We start from the raw sequence: 23,342 nt of genomic DNA, 5'->3' as shown, positions 1-23,342 counted from the left end.
CCTGGGTCCTAGGTTCATGCTGATACAGGTCATTCAGAGATGTGTTCAAATAAAGTCATAGGTATTTCCAAAAAAACTCTAAAGTATAACTGGGTAGACATGAATCCTCCTATATAATCAAGAACCTATATACAATGAGGGCCAATCACCCCTAATTTATCCATGTAAACTCCATATTTGTACATATTAAGGTAATGCTTCAAATGGGATACACATATAGTAATGTAGTATTTTCTCATATACAAAAAGCCAACCACACGTACATACAACTACATATATGTGGGCATGCATACATATATCTATAGATATATAGATATCTATAAATGTATAGATATAATTAGTTTATTCTCATGCCAGAATGATAAAGTATTTTGACACTAGGTGAATAACCATAGCATTTGGTGGCTGAGTGGATAGAGCACTGGGCAGGGTACTGGAAATATCTGAGTTCAAATCTAGTCTCATGCACTTAATACTTGTGTGACCTTGAACAAGTCACCAATTCTCTATCTGCCTCAGTTGCCTTAACTATAGAAAACACTGAGGATAATAGACCTACTTCCCAGGGCTGCTGTGACAATCAAATGAGATCAAACTAAAATATCTATGAAGCAATGATCCTAGTGTCTAGCACATAGTAAGTGCTTAATTAAAGTGTCAGACCTCTTGCCCATTGATGAAAAATGTTGTCGGTTAAACCCTTTACCAGATTCTACCTCTGATTTTTTGAAATTAAAATGGAGGTAAAAAAGAACACATTAGCTCTCTAACACTGCATAGTGGATTAAGGGGCCAGGCTTGGATTTAGAACCACCCTGGGTTCAAGTGTTGCCACTGACACTCCCTAGTGAAAATGGACAAACTGTTGAACCTCTCAGTGACCAAGACAGCAAAGAGTCTTACCTACAGAGGAGTGGCCCATTTTACTCATAGGATCATAGATCTACTTAGAAATAATCTCCCCATTTCACTAATGATGAAAGGAAGATCAAGGATTGTTGAGTGACAGAAAGGTCATCTAGGATAGTCAAGGGTCAGAGAAGGGAACTGAATCCAAGTGTTCTCACTTCAGAGTAAGTCTTCCTTCCACTGTTCCATGCTGACTCAAAAATGGTGGAGGAAAACTCTCCAAGTGATAGAATCATAGAGGCAAATCCTAAATATAAGCTACCCTTTGACAACAAGAATATATACATTTTGTGATATAAAAAAAAATAGAAAAGGTATGTCTACTGAAAATATTAATAACTGAAGGAATCTACAAGGCATAATTGACAATTTCTACGAAAACTGCCTAATTTCAAGTGATTCATGCTGGAATTGTGTGTCTTCCCCCCCCCCCCCCCCGCAAAAAATGTATAAGCTCTTTGGGTGGGATAAATATATCTTTTAATTCTTTTCCACCTCAAAATCATCCTACTAATGAGAAAACAATGTAGTCTGGTGGGGTGGTATGTTGTGGTGCTAAAGTAAAATACTTTTTACCTAGGTTAAATACTGATATATTAACTATGTAATCTTTAGCAAATGACTGAGCTTCCCTGGGAGCCAGTTTACAACATGAAAAGGCAAATATGTAACATGAGAAACTATCATCCCAGTCTCATTTAAATATTCATAAAGCTAGTATTAACTATTCTACTCTAATGCTCTTTATTCACTCAAGCAGTAGGATTTTTTAAAAAAGATATTTATCTGTTAAACCCCAAAAGAAAAGAACACATTTAAATTGTACTTTTTAAAAAATGAAGAGGAAACATTACTTTTAAAACTCTCTTAGAAGAATAGCTTTACAGAGAATTAATAGAAAGATGAAAGTTCCACATAAAATTAAACAAAATTAAGATATCAAGTTTTCCCTTATTTACCAGAGGCTGTTGAAGGATGGGGCTCGGAAACATCCAAGGGTCTCTCCTCCAGGGCGCGAGGGATATCCCTCTCCACCTATAATTTCATACACAGAGAGGGAAAGAAAGGTAAGAGAAAATATTACTTCCCACAGAATGAAGATGATTTTATAGTCCAAATTACATTCAAAATGAATATGTTTCTATTATTCTAACTAGAATATCAAAAAATTATGTTTGCTATTAATAGACAGAACTTAAACCCATCAGTAGACATGGATCTATGGCTTTATTGAAGTGGGCCTTCTTTAATATAAAAAGAACTGATTCATACTTCACTATGTATGACTCTTTTTCATTCTCCATTATGCATTTTAATTCACTTAATTAGCTAAATCAGAAAGGGAAGATCATGCTTTTTAAAAACACCTTACAAATTAAAATAATTCAAAATAACAATAACTCCTATTTCCAAAAAATACATAATTTTCATTTAGTTTTATTATCAAAAACTAAGAAATGTCTGTGCATAACCAAAAGGAAAATTATTACACAGGAACGGGAGTGATCAAATATAGTATTCTTCTATACCTAGTCATAGAAAGGAATGAAAGATGGTAAGGGGAAAGGGAAGGCGAGGGAAGAAGGGAAGGAATGGGGAAGAGGGGAGGGGAAAAGGAGAAAATGGAAGGGAAAATGAGGGCGAAGAGGGAAGAGAAGGGAAGAAACAAGCATTTATTAAGTGCTTAATATGAGCCACGCACTTTGGTAAATTTTTTACAAATAATCTCTCACTTGAGCTTCACAACACCCCTAGTGGTAGGTGTTAGTATGACCTCCATTTGATAGTTGAGAAAAATGATGCAGACAGAGCTGAAGGGACTTGCCCATGGTCAGTTACTAAGTGTCTGAGGCTAGATTTCCACACAGGTCTCACAGACTCACAGATTAGAACTCTGTTACACCAACTAGCTGCCTCTTAATGACCACATGACAGTTATCTTAAGCAGAATTATCACACTTCTGTGTGATAGATTAGATTTGTTTTGCCCTTATTAAGAAGTCAGAACTAGGGTCAATGGTTAGAAGTGCAGAAGGAAAGAGTGACTCAAAATGAGGAAAATCCTCATCATAATTGCAGTGGCCAAAATCGGAAGGGACTGCCCTGAAGGATGGTGGCACTGGAGTTCTCCTACTAGTAGATGCTAAAAAGACACTTGGGAAACACTTGGTAGAGTTTCTCTTTCTTATGTGATACTCAAGTTTGATGTAGGAAGCTATACTTTTCTGGGTACAAAATAACAGTTTCAAGCTAGTTCTGTCTGGTTTGTCTCAAGTAACATTAATATTCATTATTTCATCGACTTCACAACATCCAAATCTATTAAGCAAAATGCCCCGAAAACATTGATCCCTATTTTTAAGATAAGCAAATCAATATTTCACTACATTCCATGAACATAAGAGGCACTCACAAAGAAAAATGGGGGAGGGCATCTTTAAAGGTAAAATAGAATATTACAAGGATATCATTCTTATAATAATCAAATCACATCCACAAATATTGATTGGGACATGCAATGTGCAAAGCATTTCAGGCATACCTTATCCCACTTGATATTCAGAGTTCTTAAACTGGCAGAAATGAATTTTCCTTCATTCATACTGAAGTCTTCCAATGCAAGTAGCGAAGGGATATTTGCGTTCAACCACCGAAGATTTTCCCTTTGTACATCCATGTGCTGGGTTAAGTCCTAAAGGGGGCAGAAGAGAGCTTTGGTTAAAAGGGCAACACACAGCCACACCAGCATTAGTAGAACGACATGAAAAACCCTTGTCTTTAAATCATGGATTTGGCATTTAAAATGTTCATGCGTAAACATACTACAATCTAACCGGAAATAATAGGAACAATCCCTGAAAATAATTTCATGTGGAATGAAGTTCTTTACGTGGCAAATAATCTCTAAGAAAACAGCAATACACACTTCAATTTATCTAAAAATACACTTAACAAAGAGAATACAGAACAAATAATGCCTCTAGTTTTTTCTATACATGTCATGGGACTAATTTGGAACAATGCAAATGAAAATATTTTAAGGAACAGAATTACAAAGCAGTAATTAAGAATCAAAGTGTAATAACGCCAAGTGTAATGATGCAACACGGCCATGATTTTTAAGGCGAAAAACTGCCAGGAAGTACTACTCCTACAACACATTTAATAAGCTACGTGAACAATTGAATGAATACGTTGCACTAGGCAGCAGGATCTTAACACAGAAGGACCAAGCCTTTCTATGATATGAAACCAGTATATGATGCCAAAATATCAGGATTCTGCTTGAACTATTGAAATGACAGTGTCAAGTAATAATTCTTATGCTAACAGAATCTTCTGAAAGTATGACTTCAAGTATTACTTATTGCCCCTTCTCAGAGCTAACCTTATAAATGCGATGTAATATCCCTTTCAAAACCTATTTTAATGTTTTTTTACCTTCAAAGAGGAGATTTTTTTACTTCCAATTCTCCTGCAACATTATTCCCATTTTTGCATTTAAACCCCAAGGTACAAAAACAAGGATATTCTATAACTTGCCTTTAGTTCTTGGACACTCCTTTCCATTTCAGATGAGGACGTCAATTCCAAGGCATTTTCAATCTCTGATACCCAGCGAAAAGTTTCAGTCATCGTTTTTCTGTATTTCACTATCGCCTCATTTTTTGTTTCAAGACTAGAAAAATCATTATTGAAAAATATTGAGCAAACAAACTAGTTTGATATAATAGTGTATGCAGATCAGGTAAAAAATGTCAATCATTCTTATTAACAACAGATAGAACATCTGTTTAAATGGGTTCAAAATTAGTGAATTCGTATTTTAAAATACTGTATCATGCATGATACAATCTTGCCCTTCCCTCATTTTCACCTTCTCTCTCAAAGCTATAGTTATACGAGCCATGCAAAAGAAAATTTCGCTTTTTTGGTACATAGAGGGAAACCAAAGGTATAACTTAGTATTTAATAATTTGATAATATCCTCCAAAATGCATAAATTAATATTAAAGAACAAAGTAATCATATAAATAATAATAAGGAACGGAACTTTTTAAAAATTTTAATTAAAAAGGAAAAAATACTCAAGGCACAAAGAGGAAGAGAGTTGCTTATGACAGATATAGAGTCGGTATATTGCTAGAGGGAGAACTTGAACCAAGGTCTGATTCTAAGAATGGTTTTCTAACCACTGTGTATACATTTGTTTTGTGTGTGCATGTGTATACACACATAGATATACATAATATACACAACGTGTATGTATATAGAAATAGATATATTATAGATATCTACATATAGATGTCTATATGTGAAATTTCATCAACAAATAATCCCTTTAGTAGCAAGAAAATAATGAATGTTTATAAAGTTTATATACATAAGTATACACAAAATAGACCTATAAATTCCCAAAGAACATCAAAGAAACACAATATATTTCCTACTGTGAAAGACAGATTTGGCAGGAACTTTTTTTCAGCCATTTTATCAATAATTTTTTAGTGTATTTACATTGCTATGAGACTTCAAATTGCCCTCCTTGAAATTCTTGTTAACAAACTGGAGTTAATATTTCCTGGGTAATGACATTATAAGATAGCCATAAACAGTCATTGGATATCTATTCATAAACAATGCATGCTATCTAATTTTACCTAGATAGCATACAGACTTTGCTTAGATATAGAAATCTAGATGATTGAGAATCCTGTACAAGAAACAAAGTGGTGTTTAACTGTGTAAGCATTTAACTTTCAGTCCTCCATAATAGTTAATTGTTGAATCAAAAAGTTGTTATGGATCAGAAAAGTTCATAGATAACAAACAGTGATAAACAACCTAAGATGGGTTAACATCTTGACATCATGACATAAAAGTAAAAACAAATTGAGTAAATAAAATATTTCATTTGTAAAAATAGAAAAAGGTATATAATTCATTCTCATTTTGACATGCAAAAGAATGAGTAGTGTTACTTCAGTGATATCCACTCTACAAAATTTATCAATTGGAATTCCTAGGAAATTCCTGGACCATCTTCAGTTGTCCTGATTTATTTCTGGACACTGAACTCAGATGACTCCTGGATGTGAAACGGATTGGTGACTTTGCACAATCCACCCTCACTCAAATCCAATTCACTTGCATGTCATGGCATCATCTCCCTGACGTCATGGTCCTCTTAAAGAACAAAGGACACACAGCAAGCAATTTCAAATAAAATTTAGAGTGCATTTCTGCAAATAACGGTTAATGATCCTGCCAAAAGGAAAACATTTATTTGTATTGCTGATAGAGGGGTGGAAGGAGGAAGCTGAATATTTCAATGTGCTATTCAAGTTGGAAAGACTTCTAGGATGGACTCCACCTGTCTTTTCCAAGACATAACTAGCTAATTCAAAGAAGTTCATTAGAAGCAGGCTAGCCATCAGATGATCTTGATGGGGCAGGAGGAATTAAAATTCATTAAGTCATTTTCTAAAGTACTAAAGGCTTGGGATCTACAACAGTGAAGGAAATAGTCACACTGGATAAATTATGGATTCTTTAAATTCCTTGGATAATTCATGCACCAGGTATGGTCTTTTGTTCATCTTTCTGTTACGATGGGAGAACAGGGTCTAGGATACTTGGGCCCAAAGAGTTTTCAATTACTCATTAAAGAATTATCAAAGAAAAAAGATCCAATCTGGACAGAATGTTAATAGTCAATAAAGTATTGTTCAAGTGCCACCTCCTCCATGAGGCCTTTCCCGTTTATCCTAGCTGTTAATACTTCTCCGACCCCTCCCAAATTTCCTGGTATTTTCTTTGTGTATAACTTGAATTGACTTACGTTTTCATAGGATGTTTTCCCCTGATATTTATCTTTCTAATTCCAGCTTCTGGCAGACTATATGATATATAGTAAATATATATATATATATATATATATATAGTAAATAGGGAACTTAAAAAAATGCTTATTTGACTGAAATGGACAACTACTCATTAATTAGTTGATCCTGATGAACTTATTATGAAATATCTCAGCACATGAAAGTCAGTTTCATTAATTGATATTTCATCTACACAGTTAAAATGGATAAGCATGCACATCTCTCAGATTTTCAAATTGGGACTCTTGTTTTAAAGCTTCCACTGTCTGAAAGATCGATATTATTATGCTACATGTCTTGGACAAGGAAGAATTTGAACAAAAAAGTCTTTTGCCAGTTAAAATTCTACAGCTTAATTAAAAATTAAACCTTAAAAGAGAATACGTATAAGGATAATTTCCAGTGGACTTGCTCCTATGTACTCTAGGCCAATGAGGAGGGTTTTTCATCTGGAAAGTTGGCATTGGTTTTCAAGACAACTGCTAGAAATTTAGGCACAGCCCCCTCACCACCATCTATGTCTCCAAAGAATTTGTGATTCCCCCCCATTTTTCTGACTCCAGCAAGATTTGAAAGAGAAAATCTTTCTTAAGAACTTTTGCCATAGAATGAAAGCTGAATTAAGTTATTTTATAAAAGTAAGAGATGTCTGGAGACAACCTAACTCTCCTTATGACACACCTTGCTGCTTGCAAACAATTCCAGACCCTCTAAAGAAAATAACATGCATGTATGCACAAGTGTGTGTGTGTGTGTGTGTGTGTGTGTGTGTGTGTGTGTGTGAGAGAGAGAGAGAGAGAGAGAGGGAGGGATGGAGGGAGGGAGACAGAGAAAGGGAAAGGGAACCTTGGATTTGAGGAATCTCAGTCTTAGTTTTATCATCTACAAAATGAAGAGTCTGAACTAGATGATCTCTTAAGGGTCTGCCCAGTCTGAAGAGATGTTCCTGTAATTCTTATCAAACTTCACAAGAAATTGAACATGGATCTCATCTCTCAATCAATTACAGAATATCACATTTGTAAAATTAGTATTTTCAACTTCACATATTTTGGGGGAAGTGTCACATTTATGGCACTTGCATAATAAAAATTAGACACTGGGAATGGCTAGACTTCCTTAAACAATCTACCTTTAGCAAGTACAGATGAAAGGGAGGATTGATGTTCATTAAGGTAAAAAAAAATTCAAAAGCAAAAATGAACTTATCATGACACTGAGGGAAAATGCAGATACACAGAAAGTAAGTGTCAGAAAATTTTCTACCAATGGAGGATAAGAAAATCAAACTCCTTCATCTTGTTTTCTAAAGGATTTTCCATAGAATGCAATTTTGAAGAGCCTGCATAGTTATGGCTGAGATACCTAAGTTTTCTATCATACACTTGGCTTGAAACTGCATCCCAGCGATCACAGAGTTCTGCCATCTTTTCATCCAGGAGGCATGCTTCGGTTGGGTTGGAGAGTTTGGGGATGATGTTGCTCCCAGTTTGAATCAGTGGTGAAAACATACACTTGTGGATGTTAACTTCCTCTTCCAGTTTCTGCCACAGATGAAAAAGCCAAGATAAATTCTAATGTTAGATCAAACGGTTTTGAAACTCTCAACACACATAGGTATTATGGCATTAATATTACATGCAGAAACCAATAAATGGGAAGATAAACACAGAAAACATATCCTCATGAGTTAGCTCTTTTAGAGCAAGTCAAGGGAATTTCAAATGAAAGAATAAATATACTTTTAGAGATAATTCAGATTGTTTTCATTTTATTAACTAAAAAGAAAATAAGATTCAAGGAAAACTTTCCATTACAAAAGGAAGCATTTAAAAATGATCACATGGGAGACTCAATCACATTCAGCTTAAAAATAAAAGGCTTCCTTCTATTTCTCCAACCATGTCTGTTTTCCCTGAGACTTTTTTATGAATTACTTTCTGATCAAACTGATAACATAGTATCAATGAACTATAAATATCACAATGCAAAGACAAAGGAAAGTGCTGGGGGGATTTTTCATTTAATTCCAGGTTCAAATTTCTTGTTCAAACAAAAATTCTTAAGGGAAGAGAGAGAAGTAGGCAGGATGAGGAGAGAACATAAATGTTTATAACTAAACAAAAATGCAGGTGAAGTAATCACTGCCTTTCGAATTAAAAGCATGTGCACAACTTTTAAGAAATTAAGTTTTACTTTTACCAAGAGTCTGAATTACAATTTAATTTGTTACCATTATTATGAAAAATTGCCTCAAGAATGATTTTGCTGGTATTCCTTTTTAAATTAGAGGGCTATAAATCAAGAATACCTTCTTTTATAATATTGAGTGAAAATGTTAATGAATTTACAACTGATGCCCTTAAATGTTTCCATCTATCAAAGAATTTCACAGGGAAAAATTTACCGAAAATTAATTTGGTAAACACAAATATATTAAATAAAAATGACTCTTGTAGCTACCATAAAAGCTCCCACATTTCAGTCTGCGGAGAAAACCTTTATTCAAATGCTATTCGTTCCCCCATCACACCTCTCTATAAAAAAGCTTAAACACATTCCAAGTTTAAATTGTCACTGACAAAAAGACAAGAACAACTTCCATGCTTTTAAAACCTCAATCTTAAGGTATTTCATAAAAAGCCACTAAACGCAAGGGAAGTTATCTGAACAGCAAATCCTGTTCTGACAAAACAATCCCTACCTGCTGATATTGCTTCGCTTTCTCTAGATCGAGACCATCTTCAGTATTGGCATGAGTCAGTAACTTTTCAGCTTCCGTCAGCCACTGGTTGAATTCACTGAGGTTACTTTGGAAGTGTCTCCAATCTTTCACACTTTTATCAAAAAAACTTTTAGGGAATAAATTTTAAAAACTGGTAAGTGATTTTGGAAATGGGATCGCTTTTTATGAGAACCAATGATTTTATTAACCCTTAAAACTGTGTAATATTAGATTCATTTTGAAAAATCAAATAACTTAGTTACAAAAGTAAACAAGAACAAAGCTTAATCTATGTTAGCAAGCAAAACATCACAGGGAAATACCTCCCATGGACCCTAACACCATGTTCTCTCCCTCATTTTATTTCTTCATTTATTTTTGCAAAAAATTCTACCAGGAGCTAAAATGGTAGGGAAACTGGTTCATGAAACAAAGTGCAAGCATAGGTAATGGCTACCCTGTGGAAACATTTGCCAATATATATGAAAATGTTAATTGGCCCATCTGAAAGCAATAGTAGACATACAGTGATTTCTCTTTCTGAGCCCTTTCCTGGTGAAACCAACATTTATTCACCCTGAAGTTATCAACTGAGTCTTTTAAAACATTTTTCTTACAATCAAACAGTTTTGTTTGGTATCTGGCATGATTACAATTCTCAAATACCCAAATTCTACACTCTATACAAATGTCAATTGTTCCCATACCTAAAACGTTCTAATTATGATCATGAATTTGTTAAGGTTTGTAACATAGCAAGAATAGGAATGTTATTTAGGTCATTACACAGAGAAAGGCATATTTAGCTTTAATTGCCATGTAATATAAAAGAGAAATGAATCAAAATGCTAGTCCTTTGGCATATTCAAAGAGCCCTAGATATAGACACACAATGGCAAAAAGCTTTAATGGACTAGGATTATAAAGTTTTATTGAAGTAGTTAACTAGCACATTATTAACCTATCCTATGACAACATCCCATCACCAAGGCCAAAAGATGTGGAAATGATCTTCCTCAATAAAAGGTTTCTAACATATGCAAAATGTCACCAGGTAGCCCAGAGGAGATAAGACTATAATAGCCACTATTAAATGACTACAATATACAGAATTAGTTAAGAACCAATTGGAATTGAGGGCACCTGTACCATCACAATCATCAAGGAAAATATGTCTAAATTACTGAACTCTGGAAAACTGGACTACTGTGAAGAAGTAAGGCACAAGGGGAAGAAAACAATCCTATCTCTGGAATCCCAAGATGTGGGCTGTAATCAAGTAACTGACATTCCTATTGGTGTGACCTTAAACAAGTTACGTTAACTCCATAAGACTCATTTTCCTCAACAATCAAATGGGGGGGTTAAGGAGGGGCTGAGCCTGCAGGACACCTGGATCAGATGGTCTGGAAGATTCCCTCCTAGGTCTACATCTGTGAATCTGGAATCCAGCGTCCATAATTGTGCAAACAAGTTTGCAAATAAAAATATGAAGCTGGGAAACCTACAAATAATTAATAAAGCATTAACAGTCTACTAAAATTCAAATTAAATGGCAAGGAAAAATCGTTAATTGGTGGGATGCATGAAAAAAAGAATACCTAAGACCGTTTTCTGTGATCAATTTTAAAAAGTTTTCCTAGATGAAAGAAGAATTCAGGAATCTTAATTTTAGAAGGGTTTTCTGAAGCAATCTTGTCCAATGTATACCTGAATAATCTCAAATATGTCAAGGCAACCTCTGTCTGAACGATCCCGTTAATAAAATCAAATTTTAGTTTTGGATAGTTCAGTTCTGAGAAAGTATTTCCTTAATGTGTCTCCCTATAACTTCTGCCCACTGGTTCTACTTCTATGTAAAGATACAAAAGCAGAAAAAGAAAATGCATTTCATTTGTTAACTCTGAATTTTCGAATCCAAACATGTACTCCCTAAATTTCTCCTTACTGTAGGCTAAACATCATGTGCTTCAACCAATTTCTCATAGGGCACTGCTTTCCTCTTTATTCAGTATCCTCTAGAAATGCTACACAGCTGGAGTGAACAGCCAGAAATGAACATAATATAAAGAATGTGGCCTGACCAAGGTAAAAGGAGCAAAGCTTCCCTTCATATGCAATGCTCTGCTTCCAAAAATGTGGTCAAAAATCACCTAAGATTTTTTTTTTTTGCCTGTCTAACCATAATGCTAACTAGAAAGAAGCTCAAAGTCCACTAAAATCCCTATTTTCTGGATTCACATGTACCAGTACTCCCTATCCTGTATACTGAGTTGCTTAATTCATCCTATTAAATTCAACTCCTTATAAAATTTGTAAAATCTGTGAACTGCAAAATCTTTCAATTACTTCGTAAACAAGAAGAAAGTACAAATGAGATTACAGACTGGAGACAAAGATGGCACATTGGAGGTCATTTAGTACAACCCTCAACACATAGGATGACAATGAGACTCAGAGAGTTGATGTCAGTTGTTCAATGATCTCAACGATCACACAGCTGGTAAGTGGCAAAGTCTCTAACGAAGGTGATGATATGATGATTCTATAAGTTTCTTCTATTTTTAAGTAAAAAATTATATTTTTATTGAAAAATTGTATTATTAGTTGGAGGGTGGGGAGAGTGGATTTGTCTGTTTAATTGTTTGGCATAAACTTCTGGTTTCCTTGGTGTAAAGTATTCTCAGTAAAGAAATTCTAACCACAAAGATGACTGTTTTGCAAGATTAGAAAGTGATCTGAAACATTGAGGTGTTCTGTAATTGAAATATTCCATAAGGCTATAACTTGTTTCACAATTGGTATTATGCAGACATGAAGCCCAAGCCTTGTTGCAACCACATTCAAGACAAGGCCTCTATTCCCCACGCAACGGTCTGAAAAGATGATTATACCAAGCAATATAAAATACGAACACTTCCCTCTAAAAAAGATTCTGAGAAAAACCCTTTTTCCCTCTCCCTGAGAGGAGCCAATCTCAAATTTCGGCAGTACTGTGAAACTACTGACCAGGAACTCATGGTAGCACTTTTAGAGGAAGCAACTGACAATATCTTTTGTGTTCTTGCTGTCATGGGAAAGGATTTGGGTTTTCTTCCTTTTCCATGGGAAAGAAAAGAAAATTGCAAACTGCAGTTCCTTCTAATTTAAGTCTCAACAAGCCATGGAGAGGTAAATTTGGGCAAAGACCTTTTGCCTAATTAATTCAGTAAATTAGTACACCTGAATTATGTGCCTACTATGTGCCAGATGCTACATTAAGTGTTTTGGATACAAAAAAGACAAAACACAGTCCTAGAAATCAAGAAATCCTACTGTAACACATGGGAGAAAACATGCAAACAACTCTATACAAAAAAAAAGACAGGCAAGTTAGTTAAATTGAAGATAATCAAGAGAGTGGAGTCATTAGAATGAAGAGGAATCAGGAAAGGAACCCTGGGGAGGAGAGGGTTTTACCGGGGACCTAACAGAAAGCAGAAGTCAGGAGGCTGAAAGGAAAAAGGAGCAAATTTCAAGCATGGGGAAGAGCCTGTGAAAAGCTCCTAGTTGAACACCAATTTCTTGTTCAAGAGCATCAAAGAGGTCAGTGTCACAGGATCACAGGTATCTGGAGTCAAAGCCCAAATCGGGGTGTCTGACTTCCAATTCAAGGGTGGGGACTCCAGTGCAACTGCAATGGCCCTTACTAAAAATTTGATAACCTCATCCCGAGGCGGCTGAAAGCCATTCCGGCAATCAAGACATAATCGGAGGCTGAGTACTGTAATTGATTTCCTGTAGCCTCAAACTGCCCTGTTCCTGTAAATTGCTGATAAGCCTGGGGGGCCTGAGCCCCTAGCCCACCGGTAGTGCTCTTTAGCCTCTGAGAAAATTCTGATACCCAAATCACATTCTGCCCAGGGGTAAGGCAGGCTCTGGCTAAGCTCTTCCAGTCATTAGGAGTCAGAACGAACTGACCGCTGAGAGTTTCAAGCATGGCTATAACAAAGGGTGAATTAGGGCCATGCTTGGTACAAGCCTCTTTAAGAGTCGCCACTCTCTTCCACTCTATAGGTATGTGGCTCCTCCGAACCCCACCGGGGACACTGGGGTCCGCTATTTCTAACACAGGAAATGTCCCTACATCTTCTCCATTCTCTATAGCCTTTCTTATTCCTTTTTCCAAACTGGACTGTGGCCCTGAACTGTCTGACCAATGGAGCAGGTTATAAGGAGGCGCGGAGGGAAGGCACAGCGTATTCTCCCCTGCCTCGCCTTTCCCATCCTCTAGATGGAGCTCCGAACCTATTTTTTCTCTACACTCCTTAACTTTCTGCTCGCCAGGGTTCTGCTCGCCAAGGTCCTCCCCTCCCCTCTCTCCGCTTCCACTCTTATTCCAATCCCGCCCTGGCCTCTCCGGCCCTTCCTTACAAAATTCTCGGAGGTCGTTTAACTCTATTGTGACCCCCGCCTCCCTGCCTTCCCTGTGAAGTGTCTCAGACCAGACCTCCTGTTCCTCTGGCTTTATTACTGGCAATTGATTCCTCATCCCTGCCCTTTTCCCAGGGGTTTGGGAAGCTTCTCTCCCCTTTCTCTCCTTCCGAATCTAGGATTCGGGACTCGCTTCTTTCACAGCCCCTTCCGGGTGTACCCCAAAAGCACCCAGGATTATCTACGCTCCCAGTCCCTGTTTGGGCGCCAACTGGCAAGCCTAGAGGCCTGTATTGGGCTACCCGAGTCTTTCTTACCTGTCCAGGTCTTCGGCTGGCCACGCCGGATACACATATGAGAGAAAGGACGTTCCAGAGTCAAACAGGGGTTGAGCTTTATTACAGGGTTTCGGTTACAAGTGCAGGGGCTCTTCTTTCTTAGGACGAAGAGGGGGAGATTTCCTAAGAAGGCTAAGCTTAAGGGAATGGAAGTAGAAGTACAAGCGGGGAGAGAGGGGGAGGGGAGAGAGGAAAGAAAAGAAGCGGAGCCCTACTTTTCTCTTTGGCTCCACACGTGCTAAGAGCTTTCTGGCTTCCTCAATCCTACTTAATCTTCAGCCACACAGTTTGCATCTCAATACCGTGCTGTTAGGTAACTAGGTGTGCTCCAATCCGGGACGACCTCGAGGGCAGGGAGACTCCACCCATCAGGTATCTCCGGGGGAGAGGCGGAAATACCCGAGCTAGCCGAGCTAGCTCGGTCTGACCTTCTCGAACCCCCGCTGTTCATGGAGGGCCTCGTAAGACTCTAAGATTTAGAAGTCCCACTTTTACCTGCCCGAGACTGTCCACACGGAATTGAGCTTCCAGTCCCAACACAGGTACATGGTGGAAGGGGAATATAAAACATAAGAAGACTGGAAAAGTGAGAGATTATGAAAGGTTTGAATGACTAACAGAGGTTTTTATATTTGACCTCAGAAGTAATAAAGAGCCATTGAATTTGATGAGAAGGGAGGTGGTGACCTGATCAGACCTGTCATTAAGGAAGACTGATTCTATCAAATGAGTGCATGATAGACTGGAGGAGAGGAATACTTGTGGCTGGGAGAACAACTGGAAGGGTATTGCAATGAGGTAAGGGTTTGCAACAGAGCAAGGGAAATGTTAGGAGAGAAGGGGGCATTTACCATAGATATCACATAGGTCAAATCAATAGGCCTTGGCAAGAGACAAATTATGATGGGAGGAGGGAAGGAGAGAGTGAGGGGTTAAGGAGAGATCCTACACTTCAAGCATCAGGGAATGAGTAGATGGTGGTGAGAAAGGTGGGGGAGAAGATAAGGAGTTGAGTTTTACACATGTTGATTATAAGATCTCTATGAAACATTTAGTTCCAGATATCCAATAAGCAGCTGAAGATGAGAGTGGAGAAAAATACGTATAGATATGATCACTGAATATACGGGAGCTGATGAGATCATCAAGTGAAGCAATGCAGAAAGATAATAGAAGGAGGGCCAGGGCAGAGACCTGTGGGACACCTACCACAGCTAAGGGTATCAGCTAAATGAAGATCTCACAAATGGGACTGAATGAGAGTGATAAAACAGGGAGGAAAACTAGAAAACAACAGCATACAGAGAAGTGGGTATCAAGGACAAGACAGTGAGAGGATCAAAGCCCCAGTGAGGGGGTCAAAAAGGATACAGACTGAGGAAAGGTAATCCAATTTGGCGATAAGAAATAGGAACTCTGGAGGGAGCTAAATGACAAGGTCAGGATTCAGACTGCAAAGAGTTAAGAAGAGAGAGAGAAGAAAGTGGGGGCAGCTAACATGGACAATATATCAAGAAGGATCGACATAAAAGGGAAGAAAGAAATGGGACAATAGCTAAAAGGGATAGATGGATAAAGTAAGGATCTTCAGAGGATGAGGGAAATACATGAATGTTGGTAAGCAGCCAGTACAAGCAAAGGGAGGGCCTTGAAGGAAAAGCAGAGAGTAAAGATGAGAAGGGAGTCAGTGTTGGAGAAGATGGGACACAATGGAATTACTTACGCATTCAGGACAATTTGCTTTGAGAAAGGAACAATCACCTCTTCTTGTTCAATAGAAGGAAGGTAGAAACAGTAGTAGAAGGCTTTGGGGATAAATAAGTTGAAAAGGAAAGCAGAAGAGGAAGCTTTAAGGTAAGAGATATATAGTACACATTTGTAAGTTATCAGTAAGAGCACAGAGGGGCCAAGAAGCTTGAGTCTACACTTCAAGCTTCAAACTGTGGGAAGGTAACTTAAGGGGGAGACAGAATGGAGCTCAAATTTAACATGTAAAGGAGTCATCCTGTTCAACTATAGGGCAAAGTATTTTAACCTTTTTTGTATGCTAAAAAGTAAACTATGATATTACCATATTAAAGTTTTTTTTCCCTCAATAATTAGATTTGCCCAGAAAGACGCACAAAGCTCATGTTAAAAATTAAAATTATGTTAAAATGTAATGTTAACATTATGAAAATCAGAATGTCTCTTTTATGGTATTCTTCTTTTCCCCCCTATTTATCTATATAAGATGTATCTTTACTGAGAATAGGAATTAACAAATACACATAGATGATGTCCTTTCATGGAGAATTTTAAAGGCAAGCCAGGAATCTATTTTTCAATGTATCAAAAAGAAGTGAAGATTTCAAAGGAGTGGAAACAATTACCAATAGTACTATTGACAAGAGAGGAAATGACCCAGAAAAAGGAGAACAAGTACCAATTCACAGACTGATTTTATCTTCTATAAAAAATTTTTGGACATATCAAGGAAATACTTCATAAAAAGAGGGACAGGCAAGGATCACGTAGATCAGAGGTGCTGCAGGCAACCAACAATACCGCAGAATGCAAACCAAACCATATTAAAACATAACTTGGAACTATTTTTTCAAATTAATAAAAATAAAACAAGAAACATTACTATAACTTGGAAGGTCAAAATGTGGTCCATAAGTGCCCTTATGTCCACTTTAGTGGTCCCCATTTCTACTTGGGTTTGCCATCAATAATGTAGGCAATTTCTATGACAGCTGAAATCTTCTGTAAGAACTGACTGAAAAATAGAGAAAATACAAGATCCTGACATGGTTTTTTAAAAAAAATTCTAAAACAGCAATTGCCTTGACCATGGAAGAATCTTGACTCCCATGGAAATGTAAAGATGATTCAAAAATCCATGGACAGATTCAACTATAAAGATAATTTGGTTGAAGAATACTTTGAGTATCATATATCAAAAACAAGACATAAAACAGAGACATGCATCAGTGTGAAGCTATTTTCCAACTGTCATGGAAGGGGTACAATGCAAAATCTGAAAAGTTTAAAAAAAACAAAACAAAACCGTTAGGTTCGACCAATACTCTTGCATATTGATGACATGATACAGATAGCACATGGTCCCTGGGATACTACAGAAACCTCCCAAATGGGATCCATTAGCAATCAGAAGAAATTAACATTATCAGTTGACAAAGGGTGAAAAGTACAAGAGGAAGAAAAAGGAAGCCAATTTCCTGGATTTTAACATGCAACTGTATGGGCAAACATCTTGCATAAATTCTTCAGACAGAAATTGTTATTTTGCATGACTTTATGCAATTGTGAGAATTTTTATTTTTTTCTCTTGTTTTTCAATTTGCTGGAGAAAAAATGAATGCTTGTTAATTGAAAAAAAAAGGTAATGAGCTTCAAAAACTCAAGAGGCCTGAGACTTTTCAAGCCTTCTCAAAGTCCTTATCAGTGGTATCTGACATTCTAAAGAGTTTTACTATAGACTGAACTTAGGTATAAACAGATGGTTTTGAACTAGCACACAGCTCATACAAAATAATGTGACTATGTTCACAGGAAATTCTAACAAGATCCCTAAATAAGATTTTTGGGGAAATAAGATGCTATTTTTGTTCTTGCTCAGTCCTTTCAATCATGTCTGACTCTTTGTGTCACCAGTGGAGTTTTCTTGAAAAAGGTACTAGAGTGGTTTGCCTTTTTCTTCTCCAGCATACTTTATAGATGGGGAAAATGAGGCAAACGGGGTTAAGTCACTTGCTCAGGGTCACAAACTCCTAAGTGTCTGAGACTATGTCTGAACTCAGGTCTTCTATCCACTATGACTCAAAATCTTTAGGAATAATCCTCCCAGTTCAGACTTTACTTCACCTTCTCATAGGCTGTAATCTCACCCAATTTTTTTCATAGATAGGAAAACAGAAACCCAGAGATATAATTGATTTACCCATGGTTACACAGGGAAGCGTTAAGAAGCAGGGTTAAAATCTAGGTCTTCTTACTCTAGAATCTTCCTCTCCTCCTACATAGATATGGATTATTAGTTTTGAAATAGGAAGTGCTTAAGTAATGATTTGTACAATTAAGGCTGACTATAATAATATTATACAATCATCCCATTAGATGATCTAAATCACTGAAAGGGGAAAGATTATAAAAGTCGATACGAGAAACAGGTGATCCCCAAATCTATGTAGCTAATCCTAGCCTCTCTCCAAAGCTACCATCAATCAACAAGCATTCATTAAGTGCCTCCTAGGTGCTAGGCATGACATTAAATTCTGGGGACACAAAAAGAGGCAAAATATAGTCCCTGCCCTCAAGGAGTTTATAAACTAAAGGTGGAAGACAACATGCAAACAACTATACGCAAAGCAAGATATATACAGGATAAGTAGAAAATAATTAACAGAGAGAAGGCATTGGAATTACAAGGGCTTTTTTAGGGAAGACTTCCCATAGAAGTGGGGACTCAGGGAGGTCAGTAATCAGAGTGGAAGAAGAAGAGAGTTTGAGGGATGGGAGACAGCCACAGAATGCTAGAGCTGAGAACTGGATTGTCTTGTTTGTGCAACAGCCAGACGGCCAGTGGCACAGTATCAAAGAGTATGTGTCAGGGAGTAAGGTAACCTAAGACTGGAAAGGTAGACATGTGGGTTAGGACATGAAAGACTTTGAATGCCAAACAAAGCATTTTGTATAGGAAGTCGTCAGAATTCATTGAGCAGGGAGATGGATGTAATCAGATCTGAGCTTTAGGAAAATCACTTTAAGTGGCTTAATGGAGGATGGAAAGGACTTGGGGGAGACCTGCACCAAGCCAAAACCTACCAGCAGGCTATTGCAATAATCTAGCATACACCTTTCTTGTAGTTCCTGGAATATGATACTCCATCTCTCACATCCATATCTTTGCAGTGGCTCCCCTTCATGACTGAAATGCTCTGCCACTGTTCCTTCACACCTGAGTTTCCCTGGCTTCCTTCAAGAATTAGATCAAATCCTACATTCTACAGGAAGCCTTTCACAATCCCCTTAGCAGCTAATATCTTACCCTCTTAGAACTGTCACTGCTGCTGAGTCATTTCCGTCATGTCCAACTCTCCATGACCACCCCCGTTAGGGTTTTTCTTGCCAAAGATATTGGAGTAGTTCATCATTTCCTTCTCCAGTTCATTTTACAGACAAGGAAACTGAGGAAAATTGGGTTATGCGACTTACCCAGTGTCCCACATCTAGTAAGGGTCTGAGATTGGATTTGAAATCAGGTCCTCCTAATTCCAGGCCCACCACTCTATCCACTGTGCCATCTAGCTGCCTACTCTCTTAGATTACCTTCCATTCATTCTGTATTTATCTTATATTCCTTTCCATGCTGCTAACCCCATTAGACTGGGAGCTACTTAAGGGCAAGGACAGCTTTTTTGCCTTTTTTTGCTTGTCCAGCCCTTAGCACAGTGGCTGGAACACAGTAAGCACATTAAAAATGCTTCAATGAATGACTGACCAAAAACTAATTATTACTCAGAAAAAAAGACTTTTGTAATCCCATGATGTCTTATGTATAGAAGTGTTGTTTCCAAAGTTGTATTTCTTTCTCCTGTCATGTGTTGATTAGCAAGTATCTGAAATTGTTTGACATATAAATTATTTTGCCTCTTGCTTTCCTTTTCCTGCCATCTGCTGCACATCACTGTACTCTCTCACAATGTAATCATTCCCATTAGAATATGTGATAGTAAAGAAAAATCAAAGCAGCTATCTTTAACACCAGCTTCAGTTTGGTACAGAGAAAGTTAAAAGCATTGGCTTCAAAAAAGTTTTCCAATTACAAAAGAAGTTTGCTGTTCATGATATGTCATCCTTTTTTTTTTTTGGGGCCAAAGATCAGATTAAAAAAAACACATTAAGAAATATAGCGTTAGGCTGTGATTTTTTTACATTTTTACTCCATTCACAGATAGGGGGTGTGTGTGTGTGTGTGTGTGTGTGTGTGTGTGTGTGTGTGTGTGTGTGTGTGTGTGTGTGTGTGTGTGTGTAACATCTAATATTCACATAGGTCTTCAAGGTTTGCAAAATGACTTACCAATAGTAATGTATCTCCACAACAAGCCTAGAAGGTTGAGACCATTATTATCCTCACTTTACAAGTGAAGAAACTGAGGTAGACAAAGGTTAAGAGTCTTGCCTAGCATTACATACCTACCAAATGTTTGAGAGTAGATTTGAACTCAGGTCTTCCTGACTCAAGGTCCACCATGCTATCCACAGTACCATCTATAAAAACCTCTAGGCATATTATTACTATGAAGTTACTATGAAATGCGATGAGCACCAAGCTGTAATACAGACATCAATGATAGGCAGCCATAGTATAGTGGATATAGATGAATTTAAAGTCAGAAAGACCCAGGTCCAAGATTCTCTCCTACGTATCAGCAATGTATCCACAGAAAAGTCACTTCAACTCATAGTACCCCAGAAACTTCTCTAAGATTATAAATTATAAAACAGATGCAAAACTCTACTGGAACAGAGAATCTCCATACAAAGGAGTTTCTTACACAGTCAATCCCATTTCCTTCAAAAACATACACAGAAATTTTTAAAACTTAGAAAATAAAATTTAGAAAAAACTATCACTCATCCATTAATTTGATATGAAATATTAATTTGTATTATCCTTAATTTGTTACTATATTGGTTTTATGATGATCTTTCCAAAACTATTGGTCATAAAAATTGAATACATACACAAACACAATGATAATAGCAGTTGTAGATACTCAGATTTTCTATAAGGCAGATTTAGGAATAAGGCAAGAAATTTAATCATTTGACTAATGTGGGAGGGGGTATGTGTTTTTACTCCTTTTCCAGACTGCTGAGCCTCATATTTTTTTTTTTAAATCCTTAATAGTAAATATAAGCTAAAATAGACTTACCTTTTATGATCATAGTAGGTTGTTTTCAGACTGTTCCACTTTTCATTCAAGTGGTTGAGTCTTTTCTCAATCAGAATGGCTCCTAGATGGGAAACATCCAGTATAATTCTGGGCTCCTTCCTACGAAGAGCTGTAATCTGCTCCTCGACTTTGTCCAGGAGAGAATTGATTTGCTATAAAAAAAAAATGTCAATAGAGACTTGGGTTTGGATACTATCTCTAACAATGATTATATTAGTTGTATGTCCTTGGGCGAGTCATTTCACCTCTCAAACCTCAGTCTCCTCAACGATGAGACTGGAATCATAGCTGCAGTAGCTACTTCACAGGACTGCTGGAATATCAAAATGCTGTGCATAAAGTGCACAGCAGGTTTGAAAGTACGGTAGCAGCGCTGGCTATTATAGAATATTACAATAGCTCTCCCTTTACACGTAGACATCACATAGACTTTTTATCATGGAGACTTATTAAACTTTAAGTTACAAGGCTGGTATTAATTTGCACTGTGGAGTCAGTTTCCTCACTCAGAGTTATAAAGTCATAATTCTTCCCTTCCCTCCTCCCACTCCCATAAAAATAGTACAGATACTAAAAGAAATAGTAGCAGCTGTGGTCATTAACCTTAGGGCCCCCATTGAAAGTCATTCTGAAAGAAGGTCATAATACATACAAAGCATAAAAAGAATGGACAAAAAGGGGGAGGGGGGCATGAGGAAGGAACCAAATGAGTTACTCAGGCATATAGAATTACGCTTTTATATATTCAGCCATATGAAATCATCAATGTTGGTCTTTAAAGCATAGATGACATTACCATTCATGGGAGTAGGAGAGAAGCGTAGCACATACCAATTTAAAACTGAATAAAATAAAAAACATAACAAAATCACAAGGAAAGGAAATAGAGTAAATGGTCAATTCTTGGGAAATAATCAAAGGAATTAAGATATATGTTCATATACGCTAGATATATGCTATATGTACACACATATAAAATTGACTGAGGCAAAAGTTAATATGCTATCTTGCTTCATCAGTGGCATGGTTCATATATGCAATCTCTACTCAGCAACTTGATACAATGAATTTAGAAAATTAGATTAAGGAATTTTTGTAATAGAAAGACTTATAATTGGTGTAAATAGTAATGTAATCATCTCTAGTATGCCACATTTCAGGAAAGACTAGATTCGAAAATGGGAGACATGGATTCCAGATCTGGCTCTGCCTCTGCCTAGTTAAATACACTCTCAAGTTTCCTTCCAAGCCTGTAACTCCATGACTAAAACACCCTGTGATGATCTTGCTTTGAAATTATAGTTCTCCATATGATGTGCTACTGAATGCTAACGCTATAAAATCTAATACGTTTCACTCTAGTTTCTACTTTTATCATAAATACATTCCCCAGTTATTTCTTCACCATGCAGTTTGTACTATGACCACTATTATCGGTAATCCCTCCAAAAGAAACTTGGATTACATCCCCTGAAAAGCCAGCTCTGATGGGCAAAGGTTTGGCTTGAATCTCCCCAGTGCAAGGACGCCATACCATTTTGAAGACATCTCAGTTTCGAGACATGTCCCTCACCCAACATACATATAATTTTTTCTCTTACCCTTTCTATGTTGTCTTCTCTTATTAATTATTCTTTAAGCTGCTTGAGGGCATGAACTGCCCCATTTATTTTTATGTCTCCCCAGCCCTTAATGCAGTGCCCAATACATAACAAGTGTTTAATAAATAAATACCTTGCTGTCATTATAGCTCTGAATACTCCAGAGTAGCTATCTGAACTTCATCTCTCATAGCTTCAGTTTCCTCAACTATAAAATGGGGATAGGATACCTCACAATGCTATTGCAGTGACCCAATTAGATGATACATGTAAAATGTTTTACAGATCTTAAGGTGTCCTAAATGCATTTATCAGAGAAATAGTTTTGATGGACTCTAGCCTCTGCTCCCAGCATCAATATCCCAACTTCTTCATATGCGTCACTACCTCACTAGAACAGCAGGTGTGTCCCTTACCTCAACTACATACCACATCCACCTAATATTAAATAGGACCACAATAGGCAGCCATCAAGAAAGTAGCACCAAGAGGATGCTGAGCAGAAT

The 23,342-nt window shown here is 37.1% G+C and overlaps 1 protein-coding gene across 2 annotated transcripts in view; it reads right to left on the bottom strand.

Moving 5' to 3' along the window:
• The window catches only part of LOC140526998 (utrophin-like), a 38,360-nt gene that overhangs the window by 5,340 nt on the left and 9,678 nt on the right, over positions 1-23,342 (bottom strand). For both annotated transcript variants that reach the window (XM_072643618.1, XM_072643617.1), the window contains exons 3-8: positions 21,215-21,387; positions 9,499-9,646; positions 8,160-8,338; positions 4,453-4,588; positions 3,452-3,601; positions 1,869-1,944 (exon numbers count right to left, since the gene is read on the bottom strand). In XM_072643618.1, the coding sequence (XP_072499719.1) occupies positions 1,869-1,944; positions 3,452-3,601; positions 4,453-4,588; positions 8,160-8,338; positions 9,499-9,646; positions 21,215-21,387 (862 nt within the window). The remainder of the gene's footprint in view (positions 1-1,868; positions 1,945-3,451; positions 3,602-4,452; positions 4,589-8,159; positions 8,339-9,498; positions 9,647-21,214; positions 21,388-23,342) is intronic.

The sequence above is a fragment of the Notamacropus eugenii genome, chromosome 2 (assembly GCF_028372415.1).
Source record: "Notamacropus eugenii isolate mMacEug1 chromosome 2, mMacEug1.pri_v2, whole genome shotgun sequence".
In the NCBI taxonomy this organism is placed as follows: domain Eukaryota; kingdom Metazoa; phylum Chordata; class Mammalia; order Diprotodontia; family Macropodidae; genus Notamacropus; species Notamacropus eugenii.
This window is presented reverse-complemented; position numbering and strand designations above follow the sequence as displayed.